General features: G+C 37.2%; 1 protein-coding gene across 1 annotated transcript; it reads right to left on the bottom strand.

The window, feature by feature from the left end:
- Window positions 1-21,524: 21,524 nt before the first annotated feature.
- LOC103431818 (S-protein homolog 21-like) lies at window positions 21,525-22,112 on the bottom strand. The gene has a single exon (XM_008369985.4). The coding sequence runs from the start codon at window positions 22,049-22,051 to the stop codon at window positions 21,626-21,628; it is 426 nt and encodes a 141-aa protein (XP_008368207.1). The 5' UTR covers window positions 22,052-22,112; the 3' UTR covers window positions 21,525-21,625.
- Window positions 22,113-23,607: the final 1,495 nt, after the last annotated feature.

The following is a 23,607-nucleotide window of genomic DNA, read 5'->3' on the forward strand; positions in this document are numbered from 1 at the left end:
TTTGTTTTACAATCTGTCTAGTTTTTCATACTTGTTTGTTTGTTTCAACTTCTTCCAAAACTCACTCCCCCTTTACTTTAGTGTGTCTAATTAGTTAGAATCTATTTTAATTTGTATTTTTAAATGTTTTGATTCAAATAAAAGTCAATTTTCATCCAAAGTCATTCCTAGTGTCTAGTTTAAGTTTATTTGGTTGTTTTAAGCTGTTTTGAGTATTTTAAGTTTGCTTTGAGTCTTGTGAGTCTTGTTAAGTGTTTTTAAGTTTAGTTTTATGTTTTTGAGTCAGTTTAGAGGTTATTAGAAAGCCCTCCTAATCCCCGGTCCAGAACGATCCCTACTTATACTTATACTACAATTGTCAAAAGAGGGTTAAATTTGTGTGTTAAGGTAATTTTCGCATCAAGTTTTTGGCCCCGTTGCCGGGGATTAGCAACTTTGCTAATCCCTTGTTATATTCTTTTTGTTTATTTTCATGTCTTTTGTTTTTAGTTACTGACTTTGTTTCTATTTGTGTTTTTTTTTTTTTTTTTTTTTTTTTTTTTTTTTTACTTTTGATATTTGATTTAGTTTTGTTTCCTTGATTTCAGGTACTAGAGAAGTAAGACATGGATTTTGCTACCATTCAAGCTCAATTGGCGGAATTTACTTCTCAATTGTCACAATATGTCGAAAGGACCACAATGCAAAGTGTCCCTACGTGTAGTGTGTCCTATGGGCAAGGATATCCAACTCAGCAATATTCTCAATTCACTGCGAATGAAAATGCTTGGGGTTATCAAGGCCATAGCCAATCATGGGACAACATGTTTTCCAACGCTTACAATTCGGATTGGAGAGATTATTTAGATTACATAGAACCTCAACAATTCCAACAAGATGGATATTGGCAGCAAGAAGAGGAGTTCTATTCAAGACCTATGCAGCCATCACAACCTCATATACAATATGCTCAATCAAACTCAGGTTCGTCAACAGATTATGATCGAATTTTTGATGAAAAAAATTCTTTGGTGCAGGGCTCACAAAATCAAGCCAAGGAGGCTCAACAAGATGGATTTGGCAGCAATCGGAGGAGTTTTATTTAACACCTATACAGCCACCACAGCTTCCCCTACAACAATTCCAATCAAATTCAAGTATGTCCACGAATAGTGATCAAAATTTTCAATTACTAACCTCTTTGGTGCAGGGGCAGCAAAATCAAAATGAAACAATGCTCAATCAAGCTAAGGAGATGAGCGAATTGAAAAATCAACTTGGAGAGATTATGGAGTTCACGGCACAAATTCAAGAGCAAAGTGAACTCTCCAACTCAACTATTGAAAATTTGAAGGAAGATTTTGAAATCCATGATGCTATCACTTTGGGAAGTGCTATGGAGGTTGAAGGTGAACCCAAGACATCCAAACCAAGCCAAAACATGGATGAACAGCTGAAGCTCGAAGAAGAGGAGAATAACAAGGCCACGGTAAGGGAAGAACCACCCTTGCCGCAGCCCCATATACCCTCTATGCCGTCCACTACAACCAAGGTAAGCCTAAATTCAATTCGTCTTGACCCCATTTCACCAAATGTCCTTATTCCTTGTAGGATCATGCAATCCAAGGAAGAAGGGGGTGAGAAAGGCATCTTCGAAACCTTTCCAAAGAATCAAGAGCAAGAAGTGGACGGGGAATGTCTAGAATTCATCAAAGAAGATACACTTGAGACGAAAATTCCCAAAGAAGTTGGATTTTATGACACGGGAAAAGTCATAACTCTCAAAACACCAAATCTGGCCAAATCCCATATCCCTGCAATCTTCAAAGATGTCGTGTTCGTAATTGAGTTTGTGTTGGAGCAAGCAAGTAAGCCATCTTCTCCAACTTCAATTTTATTATATACTAACTTGCTGATTTTGATGATTCAGGCACCTACACTAGAATTTAAACCATTGTCGGATCACGTCAAGTATCACCTTCCATTCAAGGATCAATTCCATGCTATGGGCCCCATCTAAGTTTAGAAGGAAGTTTCGTCCGGCTGGAAGACTTTAAAGAAAGCGCTTCTTGGGAGGCAACCCATGTATTTAAATGAGGAAGATTTTTTAATCGCTCCACAATCAGTTTTGCGTTTCTAAAAACCTTCCCTTTTCTGCAGTTTTATTTTGCCATGATTGTCATTTTTATTTGTTGCATGTTTAATTGTTTTTGGTGTGGGTTTATTTTTTAAACATTGACAGATATGCAAGGTATTTTTACATTCATTTTCGTGAAAAAAAAGGAACATTAAGCAGAAAATACAAGAGGAAACCTTAACAAAGGCTGCTTAGGAGAAGTCTCAGTAGTCGGTGGAGCCTCAGCAGTCGACGGAGTCCCAGAAGGAGGAGGCATCAGAGGTTGATCATTTGGAGCTTCATTACGCGGTACAGCCCCAGAAGACGAAGGCAAATGCTGTTGGAACATTCCCACAAACCTCTGATGATCAAGTAAAATCTGACCATCAGATTCCTGCATCTGGTCAATCTTCCTATTCATGTTTGTAGCATAGTTATGTGCGAGCTTGTGCAACTGTTTATTCTCATGCTTGAGCTATCTAATCTCCTATTTGAGACTCATCACTTCAGCCGCCAACGATTCAACTTGACGGGTTCGAGCAAATAGGCGTTGGGCCATATTGGACACAGAACCTGCACACTACACACTGAGAGCCAAAGAATACTTAACAGCCAACTCATCAGATCGTTTGGAAAGTAGTCTGTTATCTTTGGGAGTGACAAGATTCCAGGCCACCACCGCAGCGGTCATATCATTCTTCATCACCAAATCCCCAACGGTAAGAGGACCAGTAGGGGATATGAGGGATGGGCGCCATATTTTGTCTGGAGAAGGCATGGCTGCCTCTTCACCAATGTTCAAGTCAAAACGACGGTCGGAGGGGCCAGACATTTTCAAAGGTTTTGAAGAAAGAAGAGGTTGAACAAGTCAAGATCGTATAAGTGCAAAAAGGGAGTTTCTACAGGCAGAAATTCAAGTGTGCTTTGAAATGTACCGCGGGCCTCTATAAAAACCAGCACTCGATGGGATTTCAGAGATCGAAAAGGTGAGCTCAGAAATCAAAGAGGCCAATTCAAAAATCAAAGAGGCGCTAGCTTTCTCAAAAGATAGGCTTGCTCAGAAACCACGGGCCAATCTTCTTTTCCAGATTTGTCCGCACTTGTCACATGCAACCTCTGCACTCGACGGAGCTCAGAACTCGAAGAAGCGAGCTCAGAACTCAAAGAAGCAAGCTCAGAAATCGGAGAGGCATCTGTTTTTCCAGACGTGTCAGCACCTGTCACATACACACTCAGCTTTGCGGAAATCATGGGTAGTTTGTCGAAGCACCGATTCCAGATATCAAAGAGGCATCTGCTTTTCCAGACGTGTCAGCGCCTATCACATGCACACTCAGCCTTGCCGAAATTACGAGCAATCTGTCGAAGATTTCTTGTGAAGTAGAAGGCACGTGAAGTTTATTGTTAAATCATCCAACGGTTGCCAACAAGAGTGAAAAATGGTACCAGTTATTAATTCCTATAAATGTTAACCTTCACCTTCCATTGCAAGGCAAACATACATAACATTTCTTCATCTCCGAGAATGCCTTCCCAACGAAGCATCTCGAGTCACTCAATATTTCTTATTCCTTGGGGTACCTCTGCAAACAACTCATCCAAAGCAAAAGTATTTCATATCATAAAGGTTGAAAGCAAGAGTATCTCATATCCTGCTTTCTCCTTGTCCTTCTCCTTATCTTTGTTTTCATCTGCGAGACAAGGAGAAAGAGAGCAATCAGCCAGCACTTGGTATCAATCTTCCGATTTGGAACCGACTGCCTAGAACCCCTTCCTGATTGCTTACCTAGCCTTGCTCTCGAGTACTCATCTTCAACATCTTATGCTTCCTCTTCGTCTACCACATCTGCCTGGGGAACAGTTAAGGGAAATGAAAATGATACCTCGAAGCATGTGGAGACAATGTGTTAATTCATCCTCAGCTAGGGACAAGGAGAAAGAAAGCAAATGGTAGGCACTTGGAAAGATTGAAGAAAAAAACAGACCATCACCTCTACCTCGTGCCTGCTTGCCGTGCAGAAGAAACAAGCAGAGAAGAATGCAGACTGCATAACTAAGGGACTCTTATATCCCTCGTTCAGAATTCCAAACCAGTTCGAGATCAAAGCTGTGGAAAGTCAACAAGATCATCTATCTCCAAAACCAGATTTGCGTTCTTAAACTCTACTCTGTTTGGTTTTTACTTTGCTATACTTGTCATGTTTATTCGTTGTTTGTTTGTTTGCTTGTTTTTGTGTGAGTTTATGCTTGAAACGTTGAGGACAATGTTTGATTTAAGTGTGGGGGGGTAACCAAGTTGTTTTGCATAAAATTCGTAGGAGTTTATCACCCATTACTTCTAGTGTTGTTCCTTTCTGTTTTTAAGTGTTTTTTTAAAGCTGTTTTGGAGTGTTTTAGTGTGTTTTGACATAAAAATCCGAAAATCACAAAAAATTTGAAAAATTGTTTTGAAAAACCCAAAAAGAGTTGTTTTTGTGTGTTTATTTGTGTCTTAGGGTACCTTCCAACACAATGATGAGAATTTGGTTTTTAATTACATGACTGTTAAAGAGAGTTATAAACATGGATGAAAATTTGATTTACTCTTTGGTGTATGCTTGGTTGTGGTTATAATTTATGAATTCACATGCAATCATAAAGGAAAAAATCATATTTTGTAACATGCTTGAAGGAAGGAACTCAAATGAACACTACAACCTTGTGAGACTTGAGCCTAAACGTTTATTTGGAGAGTTAATAATCTGTGCACCATTGTTTTCTAAAGTTGTTGCATGATCTCATTATTCTTTGCTTGGTTGCTACTTAGAAGGCATTTCATCATTTAGTTCCAAATGCTAGAACTCATACCTATTTCATTCAAAGCATGCTATTGATTTGCATAACACATATTCAAGATGAAGTTGTGTAGTGACCACCAAAGCCAAATTTCCGTGCCCCTATTTCATTATGTGTTTAAGTTTAACCCCGTTGAACCTTGTTAAGCCTATGTTCTTTGTTAACCCACACTATCCTTACCTAGCCTAGTTTTAGGACCATCCATACCCTTATTCTTGAAGCATAGTAAAGCATAACTTAAAATGAACTCCTTTTTTATCAATGTATTGCAGAAAGCAAGTGTGGGGGAAATGATTCTTGTGTGTGTGTGTGTGCTGAAGTCCTTAATAAGGCATGGGTAGAAAAGAAAAAAAAAGAGTGAAAAGAAAAAAAAAAGAATTGAAAAGAGTATGAAAAAAGCCCTAAGTGTTGCATGAATCTTCCCTCTGTATTTAAAAGTTGACTCTGCATTCTAAAGTGAATTCCAAGTGTCTATTTCATTGCTTTGCTTGCTATCGCTTTAAGAACGTTTGTTATTCCTATCCTTTCTTTATTAGCCATTACCCCCAAGCCCTGTTACAACCCTTGACTTCAATCTTGAGTGTTGTGTGTTTCAATTTGTGGAGTTCGAAATTGGTATGAGCATATGGTGTCACTGGTTCTCGCATCTAAGTAGTAGCATTCCATTCATGAGATCATATCTAAACATGCTTAATAACTCCAGAAAATTGCTTTCTTTGTTATAACATATGTGAGTCCTAGTCTTTCGTGTTTACATCAATCTTCTCACATATACTAGTGTAGGGTGTGTAGTCAGAAAATGTGTGTGAAAATAGAGAGTGTCTTGTAAGGAATTGAGCAAATTCTCTAAGGCAAGTTACTACATTCAAAACATTGTTTTAATTGGTTAATTGTGAACTAGTAAGTGGTGACTATGATTAAGTATGTGCTCAAGTGTAAAGATGACCAAAATCTGTGGGAATGATGATTTTTAACATGTCATGTTTCATTAAAAATCCATGAGGCAAATGTTGGAAGATCTAGGTTGTGTTTTGTTTGTTTCGTTTGTTTTGTTTTGCTCGATAACTAGCAAAAGCTAAGTGTGGGGGAATTTGATAGCAGCATATTTATACAACTGAGTTAGCTTGTTCTCATGCATTTATGTTATTATTTCTAAGTTAATTACGTATTTTAAGCTATTTTCGTGTGTTTGTAGGTCCATAGGCCTTATAAAGCAATAAGATGCATTTTGGTGCATTTTGGAGCAGTTTTAGGCTTGGAATGAATAGCACATGCATGGAGCAAGGTGGATGGACGAAATTGAAGACCAAAGAGGCTAGGAATGTGTTAAAGAGAAAGAAGAATTAATGTAAAAAAGACAAAGAGCTCAGCCACAAAGGGGTGTCACTCCACCATTCACATTTTCATCATTGCCGTGCACCACCATTGCACTCCCTTTGGATTCCTATGTCGTGCATCATCATCCATGTTCCCTCCATTGACTCATTTGTTGCATCATTCCACTTCCTTTCCTTTGTCTACCATGTGCACAATATCCTTTCACCTCCTGACACTCATTGATTCACCACTTACTCACCTTTCCACCCATGCCATGCATAATCACCCTTGTCCCCTCCATCATTTCAGATTTCATGCATCATTACATTGAATCATTGCACTTAATTACTACACCATTCCTTGTTCCCTCCATCATTTCAGCTTCATGCATCATTACATCGAATCATTGCACTCAATTGCTACATCATTCCTTGTTCCCTCCATCATTTCAGATTTCATGCATCACTACATTGAATCATTGCACTCAATTGCTACACCATTCCTTGTTCCCTCCATCATTTCAGATTTCATGCATCATTACATTGAATCATTGCACTCAATTGCTACACCACTCCATATTCCCCTCCATTGCCATACACTTCCTCTATAAAAGGAAGTGTGTGTAACATAAATTTAGTTCATACTTGGTTAGATCATTCACTCCCATTTCAACACAACTTTCATCCAAACACATCCATTCATCTTCACATCCATTCCTCCATACAAACAAACCTTCAAACACTCACCAACACCTTATGCCGTAGCAAAGGAAGGGAAGGAAAGTGCTTGGACGTGCTTGCTGTCCAACTTGGATCGTTGGAGCGTTTAGGTGTTTTCTTTCTTTTGTTTCTAATGTTTAAATTCATTTCCTTTCATTTTGTTGTAAATATGAGTGGCTAAACCCCTCTTGGCTAGGGGTGATTTCAAAGCCATGATTATGTGTGCAATATAATTTGATAAATTCCAGTTATGAACTCTTGAATCATGAATGCAATTGGCTTAACTATTTGATTGATAACTTATTTGTATTTGTTAATTAAGGGTCGACACTTAATTGGCATGCATAAATCCGTTGCTAGAATATAAGGAAGTTTCACATAATCATTACAAACTTATATTCACATGTAGTGAAGGTCGCTTATAAACGATCGCGTTAAGTTCAATTCTTAGCATGAGTGACATGATGTCATAGTTGCAAGTGCTTTGTCAATGCTTATGATTTTCATTAAACGTAATGATCTTTGATTGTATCTCTATTATGATGTCATGTAGGGAACTTTAGAAGAATGTTTTTGGTTGTCGAATGATGTCATCTAATCCAATAAAACAATGAAAATCTGAGAGTTAACTAGTGATGTCACGGTTAATTTGGAGCATTGTCGTTCATAATTCAATGAAGTAGTAACTGGAAATCAAGTTATTTGCATACATATCATGTGTGGAGAAAAAGCCTTTAGCTATCTCATCCATCATCTTATTTCTCAAATTTGTTTTACAATCTGTCTAGTTTTTCATACTTGTTTGTTTGTTTCAACTTCGTCCAAAACTCACTCCCCCTTTACTTTAGTGTGTCTAATTAGTTAGAATCTATTTTAATTTGTGTTTTAAAATGTTTTGATTCAAATAAAAGTCAATTTTCGTCCAAAGTCATTCCTAGTGTCTAGTTTAAGTTTATTTTAAGTTTATTTGGTTGTTTTAAGCTGTTTTGAGTATTTTAAGTTTTCTTTGAGTCTTGTGAGTCTTGTTAAGTGTTTTTAAGTTTAGTTTTATGTTTTTGAGTCAGTTTAGAGGTTATTAGCAAGCCCTCCTAATCCCCGGTCCAGAACGATCCCTACTTATACTTATACTACAATTGTCAAAAGAAGGTTAAATTTATGTGTTAAGTTAATTTTCGCATCACAAGACTGCCCTCAAAGCCTTCACGGCAGGGCTACATGACTGTTTCTTTAAGTACATGATCAATGCTAACACTTGGAAGACTTACTCTGAGGTGATGGCACATGCTTACAACCATGCCTCCGCCAAGGCAAGGACATATCAAGGGAAACCCCCCACAGCCACCCCTTATCAGCAAGTAGGGAGTGGAAGCCAGATCCAACCAAATGAGAAGACCTCGACCTTCCAAACGGTAGCGGTGCCTCCCCCTGCCTTACTTAATACTTTGCCGGATGAGTCACTACGAGAGTATGCCGGTCGCTTCAGGCATGAACATTCTCGCTGCGCTGAGGCAGATGACAAGACCACCCTCAAGGTCTTCACGGCAGGCGTACGTGATTTTTTCTTCAAGTAAATGATCAATGCCAACACTTGGAAGACTTACTCTGAGGTGATGGCACAGGCTTACAACCACGCCTCCGCCGAAGCAAGGACATACCAAGGGAACCCCTATATGGTTAACCCCTATCAACAAGTGGGAAGTGGAAGTCAAGTTATACCAAGTGAGGAGATCTTGGCCATTCAGACACCCATTGCATCATCTCCTACCTCATTTAGCTACTCACTAAGTCACCAAACGTATCTGTCTCTTGGTAAGAAGAAGGATTTTTACTCTTAGCAAGCCCATTACAACAAGAGGGATAAAAGTTCGTATCAAGACAACCAGGGGTGAACGTACCGTCGACTATTATGACTATGGAGCCAAGCCTCGCTCTTTCAAAGTGGAGGACTAGGTACTAAAGGAAATGCTATTATAAGAAGGCATACACATTTCAAATGTTTTGACTCTCAACCGCTTGAAATCTTTTTGTCACAAAAGCCATTCCGCAAATATTTAAAGAAAAGGGAATTCAGACAACTTCTTCTGAGTCTTTTGCGTTCCTAGCAATGGAACACTTGGTCTACGTTGACCTACCCTTATACTCAAACTCAGAGCTTTAACATGCGTACTTTGACATAAAGTATGTGATACTAAGTGTTACAACCAATATGGTTCACATATCAAAAGCATGGATCCCTTCATGCATAGCAAAACATTCATAAGCATCACTTATATCAATCAACATAAACATCATGCATTCAAACACATTCATACATAAACATCATACATTCCAACACATTCATACATAAACATCATACATTCCAACACATTCATACATAAACATCATACATTCCAACACATCCATACATAAACCAACTGTGCTTCGAAAGGGTTCAACATACTTTGTGTCATTCGACACTTGCTACAATGTGCCTCGACATCTTGCCCTTATTCTCACCAACCAGGTGATGAAATGTACAACCCGTACTCTCCTTCATGCCACCAACCAGGTGATGAAATGTACAACCTGTACTCTAATATCATTTAGCAACTTGCCACTCATGCCACCAACCAGGTGAAGAAGGAACTCATCCACCAACCAGGTGATGAAATGTGATTAAAGGTGATGAAGAAACTCACCTTCGTACCACCAACTAAGTGATGAAAGCAACTCACCATTCATTCCACCTACCAGAAGACGAGTGGTACAACTTGTACATGTGAACTCCTAGCATTCACAAATAATCAAAAACCCTCAAGCTTGACAACTCAACTAGGGGAGCACTTATGCCCAACAAGAGTTATAGTCACCAACAAAGTCTTATTGCAAGCCAACAACAACTTTAGTGCATGGCATACGAAGATCAAGCTATTCAGCCCTTTTGCATCTACTTCAGACATTTCCCCTTTGTAACAATGCAAACACTACAACTCATAGAAAGCTTCACACACTCTTGATCAAGACAATGTGAAGCAAAACCAATTTATGGTGCCAATAAGAGCTTTATCAAAGGAGTTCAACCATAACTCGTACAAAAGCTTCACACACTCTTGATCAAGACAGTGTGAAGAAAAACCAATTTATGGTGCCAACAAGAGCTTCATCTACAATTCTTAAAAGCTTCACACACTCTTGATCAAGATAGTGTGAAGCAAAACCAATTTATGATGCCAACAAAAGCTTCATCAAAGGAAGGCAACCACAATTCTCAAAAGCTTCACACACTCTTGATCACGACAGTGTGAAGCAAAACCAATTCATGGTGCCAACAAGAGCTTCATCAATGGAGGGTAACCACAATTCTTAAAAGCTTCACACACTCTTGATCAAGACAGTGTGAAGCAAAACCAATTTATGGTGCCAACAAGAGCCTTATCAAATAAGTTCAACCACAATCCTCAAAGGCTTCACACACTCTTGATCAAGACAGTGTGAAGCAAAACCAATTTATGGTGCCAACAAAAGTTTCATCAATGAAGGGCAATTACAACTCGTAGAAAGCTTCACATACTCTTGATCAAGACTGTTCGAAGCAAATTCAATTTATATGGTTCATCCAAACCTTCGACTACTACAAGGTGTGGCTTGCATCACAATCTCTTGCTCAACAGTGTGGAAGCAAAATTTGTATATGTTGTCTCTCCCACATTTTCAAATTTCTAATTTTCCCAAAAAAAAAAGAAAATTGGGAAATTCAACAAAACTTCACCACAAAAGCTTCACCAACAAAAGTTTCACCAACAAAAGCTTCACCAACAAAAGCTTCATCAATGGAGGACAACTACAAATTCTCAAAAGCTTCACACTATCTTGATCAAGATAGTGTGAAGCAAAATCAATTCATGGTACCCAACAAAGCTTCACCACAAAAGCTTCATCAATGGAGGACAACTACAAATTCTCAAAAGCTTCGCACTATCTTGATCAAGATAGTGTGAAGCAAAATCAATTCATGGTACCCAACAAAATCTTCAACTCCAAAGCTTCACCTACAAAGCTTCAACTCCAAAGCTTCACCTATAAAAGCTTCACCCACAAAAGCTTCCCCCACCCACAAAAGCTTTACCCATAAAAGCTTCACCCACAAAAGCTTCCCCCACCATAAAAGCTTCCCCCACCATAAAAGCTTCACCCACAAAAGCTTCACCTACAAAAGCTTCACCTACAAAGCTTCAACACAAAAGCTTCACACTATCTTGATCAAGATAGTGTGAAGCAAAATCAATTCATGGTACCCAACAAAGCTTCACCTATAAAGCTTCATCTATAAAGCTTAAAAATATATATATATTCAAAATTTTGAAAATTTGAAAATTCGAAAATTCAGAAATTCTAAAATTCTAAAATTCCAAAAAAAAATTTGCCTAGGCCTCCTCTTCTTTGGGCCTAACAACTTTCATAACAAATATATATGAAGGAGGAGTTTTAGGCTACCACTTAGAAAGGAAAATAGTGAAGTTTTGTTACTTTGGAAACTTGGCTACTAGCCGGACCCCTCCTTCGTCAACTCCCTCGACCGGAGACTTGGGGGATTCCTACCATATGCTACTACACCTTGATACTCGGAAGTCTCACGACCACTCAGTGACTTGGATTTTTTCAAGTCTCCAACCGAGAAGTTTCCTCACTCAGGAAATTAAGGGAGCACTACCTCAACCTACATATTTCACTCACAAAGCTTCAACATACAAGCTTCAACAAAAGGAAAAATTCAAAGAACTTAGTGAAGAAGGCCACTTGGTGTATTTAACACAATACGTTGAAATGTTTATTGATATCTCTGATAAGTTACAAATATGTACATATACATGAATCAAAATAAACAAACAAGAGGGAGCCTTCACAAAGGTTGCTCAGGAGAAGTCTCAGCAGTCGATAGAGCCCTAGAAAGAGGAGGCACCAGAGGGTGATTATTCAGAGCCTCAGTACTAGGCAAAACCCCAGAAGGAGGAGGCACCGAAGGTTGATCATTTGGAGCTTCATTACACAGTACAGCCCCAGAAGACGAAGGCAATAAATGCCTTTGGAACAAACCCACAAACCTCTGATGATCAAGTAAAATCTGACCACCAGATTCCTGCAGCTGGTCGAGCTTCCTCTTCATGTTTGTAGCATAGTCATGTGCGAGCATGTGCAACTGTTTATTCTCATGCTTGAAGTGTTTGTACCCTAATTCAAATCTTACCTTTGAATTATACTTTGCTTTTCAAATGTCCATTTTGATTAGCCACATCTACTATTGGTTCTATTTTTACCATTTGAATGTTGACCCTATAACTCAATTTCCCTTTTGTGCTTTCTTTTGGCCTTTGGATTCAAATAGTGCGTTGAAGTGTTTGTTTCCTAATTCAATTCTTACCTTTGAATTATACTTTTCTTTTCAAATGTCCCTCATAGAATTATACTTTTTTGCTTACTGTTGAGGATGTCTTTCACATCTTGAACAATCGTGTTGAAGGCAGTCATGTTGCACCTAAACTGCTCGTGGTTCAGGTGCTTAGCTTTTCGATCATATTCCTTTCTATATTATTTCCTTTTTGTTTTTGAAGTACTGTCTTTTGCTTGCTTATGTTTTCCTTTAACTTTTATTGAGGACATGTTTCAACTGTAAAAGAAAAAAATATGAAGTTTGTGTTACCGATATTAATACTATATGTCTGAATCTACAGAAACTATTTGAATATTGATGTAAAACAAAAGAACAGGAAACAGACACGACAAAAAATCTTCTAACGAAAAGAAAATAAAACAAAAAATCTGACATCTTGTATAAGGTTTTTTATATTAGCACCCCACATTAAAATTTAATATTAAATGACTTATTTACCCCACTATGCAATGACAATTTTGACCTTATTAGGTTTTAAAAAAAAATTTAAATACACCCCAAATCAGTTTTAGCGTATTATTTATCTTCTCAACTATCAAAACCTTCCACCCTCCATTGTTGAAAAAAACCCTAACCAATGAAACTATAAACATGTTGATTGAGAAAAAAAAAATTGAAGAATGGAACACGAAATTGATGTTTCAGAAGCTTCACATGAGGTAAGACTTCATAATTTTTATTGTTTTAGTGATTTTGACGACATCGATAATTATTTAATCTTGCGTTTGCTGCGTTATTTAAAATTCTATATTCATATTTATCTTTTAGGGATCACAAAGATTACATGAAGATTTAAACACCTAAATTACCACCAAATATTAAAAATAGACGAGATGGGTTTCAATGGTGGAATTGAAACAAACCCATATATGATTTGTTTTCTAGCAATCTTGCAAGAGAATCATATTCCTCAATAAGACCTGCAACATGATCAAAAACACATTACAGTAAATAACTATGAAGATCATTAGGAAAGTTGAATGGATTCTTATGGCAATACTAACCGTGACTTAGAAGCAGAACCATGTCACTGTCAAGAACAGATGTTATACGATGCACAATAGTAAATGATTGTGCAGTCAGTAAAGTGTTGTCGAAGGGTCAGCTGGATCTGATGTGGGGTCTATGTACAATATATAAGGTGTATATTGATAATGTGGGTGTAGGGTATTATGGGAAAGTATGTGGGGTGTATTAAGATAATTTTTAAGTGAAAAAGTAAATGTGGGGTGTATTAAGTATGTGAGGTTTATTCAACAATTTGTAAGGTGTTAATATAATGAGAGCATTTTTGCTCACCACCATTTAGTATAGTGTATGCTCACCATCTTATTTATCACAGTTGGATGAGTTTGAATTTCAAGATTCGTGCAATGGATAGGCATAAATCTCAAAATTCAAACTCATCTAACGATGATAAATCGGGTGGTGAGCAAAAATGCACTATAATATAATAAGCCTTGTATAAATTCTTTTTAATTATCTCTAAGCAATATAATTATCAATCTATTTTTGGAAAGGTACTCTTGTGTTATCACTTCTATCTTTGAGGTTATTAAGAGTAACCAATCTATTTGGGAGTGTAAATTAATCTCAGGCCTACTAAGGCAACTCCAATGGTTGGGGTTACGGGCTAAATATTTAGGTTCTAACTTAGAAACAGACACTCATCTCAACCCAAAAGCTCTTTAACCTACCTCATAGTATGATTATAGTTTATGTTAATTCCAACTAAGTTTCCAGCCTCGAGGTCCAATGTTTCTTCACTGGTCTAATTTAGCATTATCTTTCCTCTCAGAATCTTGCTAGTTTTATAGTTTTCTTTGTTGCGAGTTATATATTAGTTAAAGTGTAAATAGTAGTTTATTGTCTCACATTGGTGAAGTACATATGTAATACCAATTGTAACTCCTATATATACTCCACTTTGGAGATTAATGTATATATAAGAAATTCCTAAATATTGTCATATATATTTTTGGTATTTACCATGTTTAGTTTAATATGGCATTAGAGCAGTTCGCTCTTGGTGACCTGTGTGCTTTAATTTTGTGCCCACATTTGTCGTGATTTCCTTCGTTAAAAAAAAAAAAAAAAAAAAGTGAATAGTGTCGCACTATAGTACATCGTTTGCTACAGTGCGTGAACAGTGGTCTGCTTTGTGAACATATTGCTACAGTGTCGTGACCAGTGATTGCTATAGTGTTCTGGTAAATTGTTTTCATTTCGCTGCATATCTTTTGTGCCTTTATTGTTCGTGATTTTGTTCAATGGCTCAATATAATCATAGTGTTGTTATGTATCTTGGTGGAACAAATAAATGGATAATTGATATTGGGGCCACTGATCATGTGACTAGTGACCCTATAGTGTTTGATGAGTTATGTGATTATGTTCATGATCCGTATATTACTAGTGCAAATGGAGCACCTTCCCCTGTGAATGGTGAAGGCACTATCTCTATGACTCCAACCTTATCACTAGTCCATGCTTTACTTGTTCCTGATGTTAAGTGCAATCTTTTATCGGTAGGAAAACTTCTTGATACCTTATATTGTTCTGCTCACTTCTACCCTATGTACTGTTATTTTCAAGACATTCAAACTCAGAAGATAATTGGTCATGGTAAAAGAATAGGGGGTTTGTACATCTTGACTATGGAGGATACTATTGTTTCCGATTCAAATAATCATCAAGTTTTAAGTGCTAAAGTGGATAACAAACATCAAATTTGGTTGTGGCATTGACGATTGGGACATCCATCATTCAGTTATATGAAGCATCTATTTTTTTCTTTGTTTCGCACTTGTAGTGATTCAGAGTTCAAGTGTGAAACATGTGTCATGGCTAAGAGTCATCGTGCTTCCTTTCCCGTAAGTGATTCTAAAGCTACTTTGCCTTTTGATTTGATACATTATGATGAGTCCGGAGAAAGTTACTTCTAATGGATTCTGTTGGTTTGTTACTTTTATTGATGATTGTACTCGGTTAACTTGGGTGTTCTTGATGAAGAATAAGAGTGATGTTCCGTTACTTCTTCAAGAATTTTGTACAATGGTGTCTACTCAATTTCAGACCAAGGTTAAGGTCTTCAACTCTGATAACGGAGGAGAATATATGAATCACACTTTGGTATGTTTTTTTCGTGATCATGGTATTATTCACCAGATGACTACTCCATTTACACCCCAACAAAATGGTGTGTCCGAACGGAAGAATCATCAAATAATGGAGGTTGTTTGCTCCTTAATGTTGGATAAATGTGTTCCTAATCATTTGTGGGGTCATGCTGTTTTGGCTGCTGTGCATTTGATCAATCATGTTCCGAGTAGAGTTCTTGATTTTCAGACACCGTTTGATGTGCTACAAAAACATGTTTCTCTTGTTTCTGTATCAAAGCTTCCTCTGAAAGTGTTTGGGTGTATTGCGTATCTGCATGTCTACTCTCATCAACGGAGTAAACTTGATGCATGTGCTCTCTGATATGTCTTTATTGGGTATGCTAACAATCAAAAAGGTTATAAGTGTTATCATCCTCCGACTCAAAAAACTTATATTACCATGGATGTCACATTCCACAAGGAAATTTCGTATTTTGTAAAGCCCTCTTCCGACTCTCCACTTCAGGGGGAGAAAGGGAGTGAAGTGCAGATTTGAAGAGATGGTATGGATGATGTGTTACAGGCAAAGTTGGAAACATAACCTATTATGTTGTGTGATAGTAATCAATTGGCTACAGATAGTGATCGGTCACCTGTCATTCCTGGAACTATTTCTACTGACAACAGATCAGATGTGCCCAGCGAGTTGCCTGTTAGTATGTCAGACGAATTACCTTCTGATGATCGGTTGCCTGTTGCTGATATGTCTAACGAGTTGCCTGATGATGGTTCGTCCAGTGATGATTCTTCTAATAGTTTGGTACAAGATGGTAGCATACATGAGGTACATGCTAACGATTCTTCTACTTATCAGTTGCCTCCACGAGCTAATCGTGGAAAACCTAAAGTACATTATGAGCCTAATATGCATGCCAAAGCCAAATATCCTATTAACAATTATGTGTCTACTCATCGTTTGTCCAAACCGTATGCATCTTATATATGTCAGCTATCTAGTGTATCAATTCCAACAAAATTGCAAGATGCTTTGTCTAACCCTAAGTGGGTTAATGCCATGAAAGTTGTGATGAAAGCTTTGGAAAAGAATTCTACTTGGGATTTGGTTCCTTTACCAAACGGGAAGAAGTCGTTGGATGTAGATAGGTGTTTACTATTAAGCACAAAGCAGATGGTTCTATTGACCGGTATAAAGTCAGATTAGTTGCTAAGGGTTATACTCAAACCTATGGGGTGGATTATCAAGAGACTTTTGCTCCTGTTGCCAAACTTAATATTGTGCGTGTTCTTCTGTCCTTAGCAACAAACTAGGATTGGCCTCTGTTGTAGTTTGATGTTAAGAATGCTTTCCTTCATGGTGATCTTAAGGAGGAAGTTTATATGGATCTCCCACCTGGTAATGGAACATCTCCTGGAAAAGGTGTTGTTGCAGGTTACGAAAGGCTTTGTATGGTTTGAAATAATCTCCTAGAGCGTGGTTTGGGAGGTTTGCAAGTTCAATGAAGAAGTCTGGGTATATCCAGAGTCATTCAGATCATACTTTGTTTCTAAAGCAACAAAATGGTAAGCTAACTGCATTGATTATTTATGTTGATAACATGATAATGACTGGTGATGATCAGAAAGAGATACAACGCCTTCAAAAGTACCTAGCTACTGAATTTGAAATGAAAGAATTGGGTGAATTGAAGTATTTTCTTGGAATCGAGGTTACACGATCCAAGCATGGTATTTTTCTGTCTAAACGGAAGTATGTTCTTGATTTGTTAGCTGAAACAGGTATGCTAGATTGCAAACCTGTTGATACTCCAATTGAGCAGAATCATCGTTGGGCTTATTTCCAGATCAAGTTCCTACTCATAAGGAACAGTATCAGAGACTTGTGGGGTGATTCATTTATTTGTCTCACACTCGCCCTGACATTGCTTATGCAATTAGTGTGGTAAGTCAGTTTATGCACTCACCTAGTTAAGCTCATATGGATGCAGTAACCCGTATTTTGAGGTACTTGAATATGGCTCCTGGCAGAGGCTTGGTTTTCTTCAATAATGGTCATTTGAATGTCGAAGGGTATACAGATGCAGATTGGGCAGGTTCTATCACTGATCGGCGATCTACATTTGGATACTTTATGTTTGTAGGTGGTAATTTAGTTACTTGGAGAAGCAAGAAACAAAAAGTGGTGGCTAGGTCAAGTGCAGAAGCTAAGATTCGTGGTATGTCTCTTGGTGTATGTGAGTTGTTGTGGTTGAAAAAATTGTTGAGAGATCTTGGGTTTAAACCTAAGGGTGCTATGAAACTTCATTGTGATAACAAGGCTGCTATTGAGATTGCTCATAATCCAGTGCAACGTGATTGAAGAAAACATGTGGAGATTGATCGACATTTCATTAAGGAAAAATTGGATGCTGGAATTATTATGTTTCCGTTTGTGAGATCTGAAGATCAACTTGCTGATGTTCTTACTAAGGATCAGTGTTCGAAAAAACGGCCTAGGCGGCCGCCTAGCAACCGAGGCGTTTTTGGGAAAATCGGGAGGAAAAATCGGGTTGGGCCTAGGCGGCGCCTAGGCGGTCTAGGCGGGCTGGGCGGCTAGGCGGGTTAGGCGGGCTAGGCGGTCCTAGGCGGCCCTAGGCGGTCCTAGGCGGTCCTGGGCGGTCTTAGGAGGTTTTTTTATTTATTATTTTTTATTAATTGCGTGCTTTTTTCTTTTTTGGTTTCATGGTGGTATACTTATGGAAATGGTGTATATAATTTGCAAATGATGGATTTACTACAAGTTCATCCAATACTTATGGAAATAGTGTACCTAATTTGCATTTTATCATTATTTTATTATCCATACCAGTATAGTTTTTTTTAGGTGTCAATATGCACTTATTTACAAGATATACAAGAAATTTACCTAAATCCGCCTAGGCCGCCTAGCCGCCTAGGCGCTAGGCGCTAACCCACCGCCCGACTAGCGCCTAGCGTTTTTTAGAACCTTGCTAAGGATGTGTCTAATAGTGGGTTTTCCAACTCGCTTAACAAGTTGGGCATGCATGACATCTTTGCACCAACTTAAGAAGGAGTGTTGCGAGTTATATATTAGTTAAAGTGTAAATAGTAGTTTATTGTCCCACATTGGTGAAGTACATATGTAATACCAATTGTAACTCCTATATATACTCCACTTTGGAGATTAATGTATATATAAGAAATTCCAAAATATTGTCATATATATTTTTGGTATTTACCATGTTTAGTTTAATATATTCTCTACATTTCAAGTGTACTGTACTCTTCCTTTAGTTATGGAAGGATTAATTGAAACATTTTTTGCTTCATTCCTTTCATTGTTATGTTTTAGGCAAGCACACTAACAAAAAAAAAAAAAAAAAATTAAAAGTCCTCGGTCGTCAAGGTATTAAAAGAATCTAACTAAACGACTGTCTTATTTGATGCTCAATTTTTTGGTTTAGAAGTCCGATCTCGTGAAACACCCCAAAATTACTGCACAAATACTGTTTGTTGACAGCCTCCAAAATGGCACGCCTGCAAGCTTCTTTCTCTCACGTATTGACAAAATAGGACCTCGTTCAATTTTTGGAACCATCACTATCGATTATGGGTTGAATACTTCGATACGAGATAATATCATACATATATATCTACATTATTATGCTTTTTTTTTTTAGAAGAAGCCTGTATTATTGAGATGAGTACTCAATCGATAAGGTTTTGAATATTTCGATTCGATACTGGAACTTAATATCGCATCCTATATCCCAAGCATGCATGAAAATCAATTCGAATTATGTTATGGGAGTGGAAATGCACTGTGAAGGGAACAGCTGATATATTTTATATAGTGCAAGACATGAACTGGGTACATCGTTGAAAGGTACGTCATTGGGATCGAAGATGCCAAATGTTTGTAGTTACTTTTACTTGTGCACTAATAAGTGATGCATGCAATTTGACTTAGACCATCTCCATCCAAAGGAGGGTCAAATGGCTCATTTTAGCCCTCTGGTCCTACAAGAAATTAATATTTTAATGAACAATGCAGTGCCATGTTTCTTATCGTCTCCAACCGATGGCCAAAGGGTCATAGGGCTCATTTTAGTCTTGCCACAAAAAACCGTCTCCAACCGAGAGCCAAACATAATTTATTATTTAAATTTAAAAACTACAACAACTTTAATTTAAAAACTACAACTAAAATTTAAAAAATACAACTTAAATTTAATAACTACAAGTAAATTTTAAAAAATACAACTTATATATTTCAAGTCAAATGTGAAATGTTTTATTAGAGTATATATATATAAATAAAAAATAAATAAATAAAAAAGGAACTGGATGGGAGAGTCCCACATCGACTGTAGGAGAGGAAGTAGAAAAAAAAATGGAAGTGAGTGGGAGAGTCCCACATCGGCTGTGGGAGAGGAAGTATAAAAAAAATGGAAGTGGGTGGGAGTCCCACATCGACTGTGGGAGATTTGAGCAAGCCCCAAAGCCTATAAAAATAACATCCAAACATTCAACTAAACATACTTTCTGGGCCTATAATTAAATATATATTTTTCAAAAAAATTTGGCCCAAAAAATAATAATTCAAATAACGGTAATTGACATTAGCTAACCGTTGCTAGCTGGCGTCACACTAACGTTAGCTAGTCGTTGGTTTCAAATTTATGGTCCGGGACTAGCTGGCTAGCCAGTTGGCCCTTTGCCCTAACTCTCCGTTGGAGATGGTTTTTGAGCTATTTTCGTCTCTCTAGATTTTTCAGTTGGAGATGATCTATTCTACCACTAAATCTAGGCCACACGGTTTTGAATCGATACATAGCCATATGATGATGACGCTTCATTAATCCAGCAGTACCATAGTATATTGTACAGAATTATTTCTTGCCTATATGACTGAGAGTTCACGTGCAATGAAAATCAACAACTGGAGTTGGGCTGCTAACACTTGCAGTGATTATAAGAGGACGATTAGTTTATATTTCAATGACTTGTTTGGGATTGTTTCTTGAAAGATTAAAAACAATTTCTAACAAAGAAAAACGCTTATGACTATATTTGTCAGAAAGGTTTTTAAATGTTTTTGGTTTTTAAAAATGTTTTATAGGGAAAAAACAGAGAGTAGAAGAAGATGCATTTGGATTCTTAATTAAAAAAATGGATTTTTCTAATAATTAATAACACTAATAGCATGAGCGCTTACGACTAGAAGTACTTTCTAGTCCTAAAAAGACAGAGTGGGATTTTTTCCCTTCCAAATTCCTTTCACTCCAGTCCCCTTCTCTTTCACTTTCCCTTTTTTCTTTCTCTTTCTATAAAGAAACAAACACCAGATGTTGATGTTTAATCGTGACCATTCAAATAGGAGGAGATTGGAGGGGTGATGGATTTAGGAGGGAGTGAATCATACTTCATCTTCAATTGCAATTTCGTGCAAAAAAGAGTACTATTGTTTTACATTATCATTTCAAACACAAAATAATTCAACACCTCCCTAGCTAACATATAATTAAGGAAGTGATTTTTGTAGAAATTGTATTTGGCACAACTGAATAATTCTATTGATTTGTTAACGATACATACAAGAGTTATTGTTGCACAATAAGGAATCTTTCAATCTAGGAATTACGATAGTAAATACAAAATCAATTCCATGAAAACTTCTAACAATTTTCGCATACATATTTTTTCTTTGTATACAAGTTTTTTTAATTTTTTTTATTATAGTTTTTTGGATTAAATAAGGAAAGAAGAGTTAATAGATAAAGAAAAATCGTGTTTCCAAAAAAAACAAAGAAAGAAAAGTCGTGTACGGGGAAAAAAAACTCTGTGCAAAATCATTTCCGAGATTCCAAAAAAAAAAAAAATCGTTTCCGAGATTAACAAAAGACCCAGATTACTGATTCTGGCATTCTGGGGCACCAAACTTACACAAAGCAAACGAGGTTTCCTCTGTGTCTGAGCAAAGCAACATGTAAATATCGAAGAGAATAAGATAAAAGAAACCCAGAAACAAATACCCTTTATATTATTGAAGTACTAGCTCCATGCAGTTTGTTAATTATAAAATTTACTGCTCTCAAATACTAATAATACCTTACAACCATGAAAAATCTTTTTTCCAACTTACTTCATCATTGCTGAAATAAAACCCGTCTTCTCTGACTAACCAAGAACACTTCCTAAAAGGACCGCACCTCTGAAAATCCCTCGGGGCCTTAAACGCCTCAAAACTCCTCCTTATTCGGTCCCATTTCATGGTACATTTGAAACGGTCAGTAGTGCCCCAGAGATTGGTCCTCAGGCTCCAGCTAAAATCTTCATGCTCCTGAAGTGCACGTCCACCAAGATCACTGTGCTGTGATGCACACCAAATCACCAACGGCAGGGACGAGTTGTTCGTGAAGCCGTTGATGACTCGAACGTTGTATTCGGTACCGTAGAAGTTATGGGGTTCTATTGACATGCAGATTACGAAGAATGCAAGAACACAAAGAAGCAGAATGATAGTGAGGGTCTTCATGTTTTGTGTGTGCAGGTATGATGGAAATGATAGAATGAAAATGGTATGCCTAACCTACTTTATAGTTATTACCAGATATACAAATAGACGATAATTTTTTACTGCCTCAACTATATTTGAATAAGAGAAATAAACTTAGAATTTGGATAAAAATCAGAATTTATAAATTGTCATGCACAATTTTCTTGTTTGGATTCATATATACACATAAAATTTGAGATTTCCGCATGAATAAAAAAAAAAAAAACTTTGGAATTTAGAACCTTCAGTTCCCAAGTTTAAATTCCATGTAAATATGTGTCATTTTCAAATTGACATGAAACATGTGTGAGAATTTAAAAAGAAAAAAAAAGAAGAAAACTCAACCATGTGTGGCAATCACCAACACATGTTACCACCACATATCCTTGTCACCGCCGCCACCATGACCATCACCACAACCACCATATAACATCATCACCGCCACCGCATACCGTTGTCACCGCCACCTTTTTGCCACTACCACCCACCTTCATCACCTCCACCATCATGCACTCACCATCATCACCGTCACTGCCACCACAACTACTATCTCTTATTTATATATTAATGACTCTATCCACACTTTAGATCATTTCGGATTTAAATTTCATTGTTCTATTTAGTTAGCAAAACAAGATAATTCACAAATTCTAAAAAATAAAATTTTGTCATTTCAATTTCCTTCATTGCTAAAATTCTGTAGTAATTTTATTTCCTCATCCAAACGTAGCGTAAATTAAAGAAAGCAATATAGTGGGATACGGCATGGAGAGTGAACCTAATAATTGTTTTCTTCAGTCGAAAGTCACCAGGGATAGAGCGAGTGTCAAACTCTTTTGGTGAATGAATAAATATAAATTGTTTTCTGGTATCTAGAACCTTTATTATGTTCTTTTAGTTTCTCGTTTTTGTTTTCTTACAATAACTGGTGCACGAATATACACTTAATGTAGATATAATTAACTTACAGTAGCATGAATATACATTTTTTTATGGGTAATTCTATTAACACCCCACAATTTTTTTTTTCAATTAAATTTCCGTTTTTACCCTGATTTGAATTAAGTTCTGAAGTCCAAAATAAAACCCATCCACCCCCTTAGGCCGACTGCTAACCACCACAGTGTTTGGGCAAAAATCTCAGCCACTCGCCATGATCTCTCTCTCTCTCTCCATATATATATATATATATATATATATATATATATATATATCTCCAATCAACAACCACTCATCGGTAGGTAATAGGGAATTGGGAGATGAGGTGTGCGAATCAAGAGTGTTGAGCAATTCTCGGTATGTTAGAGAGTCAGTCTTGGCTGTCAACTTCCGCAACTTGGGGGCTCTTTGGCTATACTGATATCGATGACAGATACCTCTTATATGGGTGGCCCGTGGCCTCCAAGCTAGCTTTTCTACTGTCATTTGTTTATGGAAATGGGGTGGCTTCAGAAAAATGGAGGACAAAGCTAGAATTTTAAAAGCACATTTTAGATATGGGGTGTATTCATAAAGATGTGGGGTGTTAATAAAAC

The sequence above is a fragment of the Malus domestica genome, chromosome 13 (assembly GCF_042453785.1).
Source record: "Malus domestica chromosome 13, GDT2T_hap1".
NCBI lineage: Eukaryota > Viridiplantae > Streptophyta > Magnoliopsida > Rosales > Rosaceae > Malus > Malus domestica.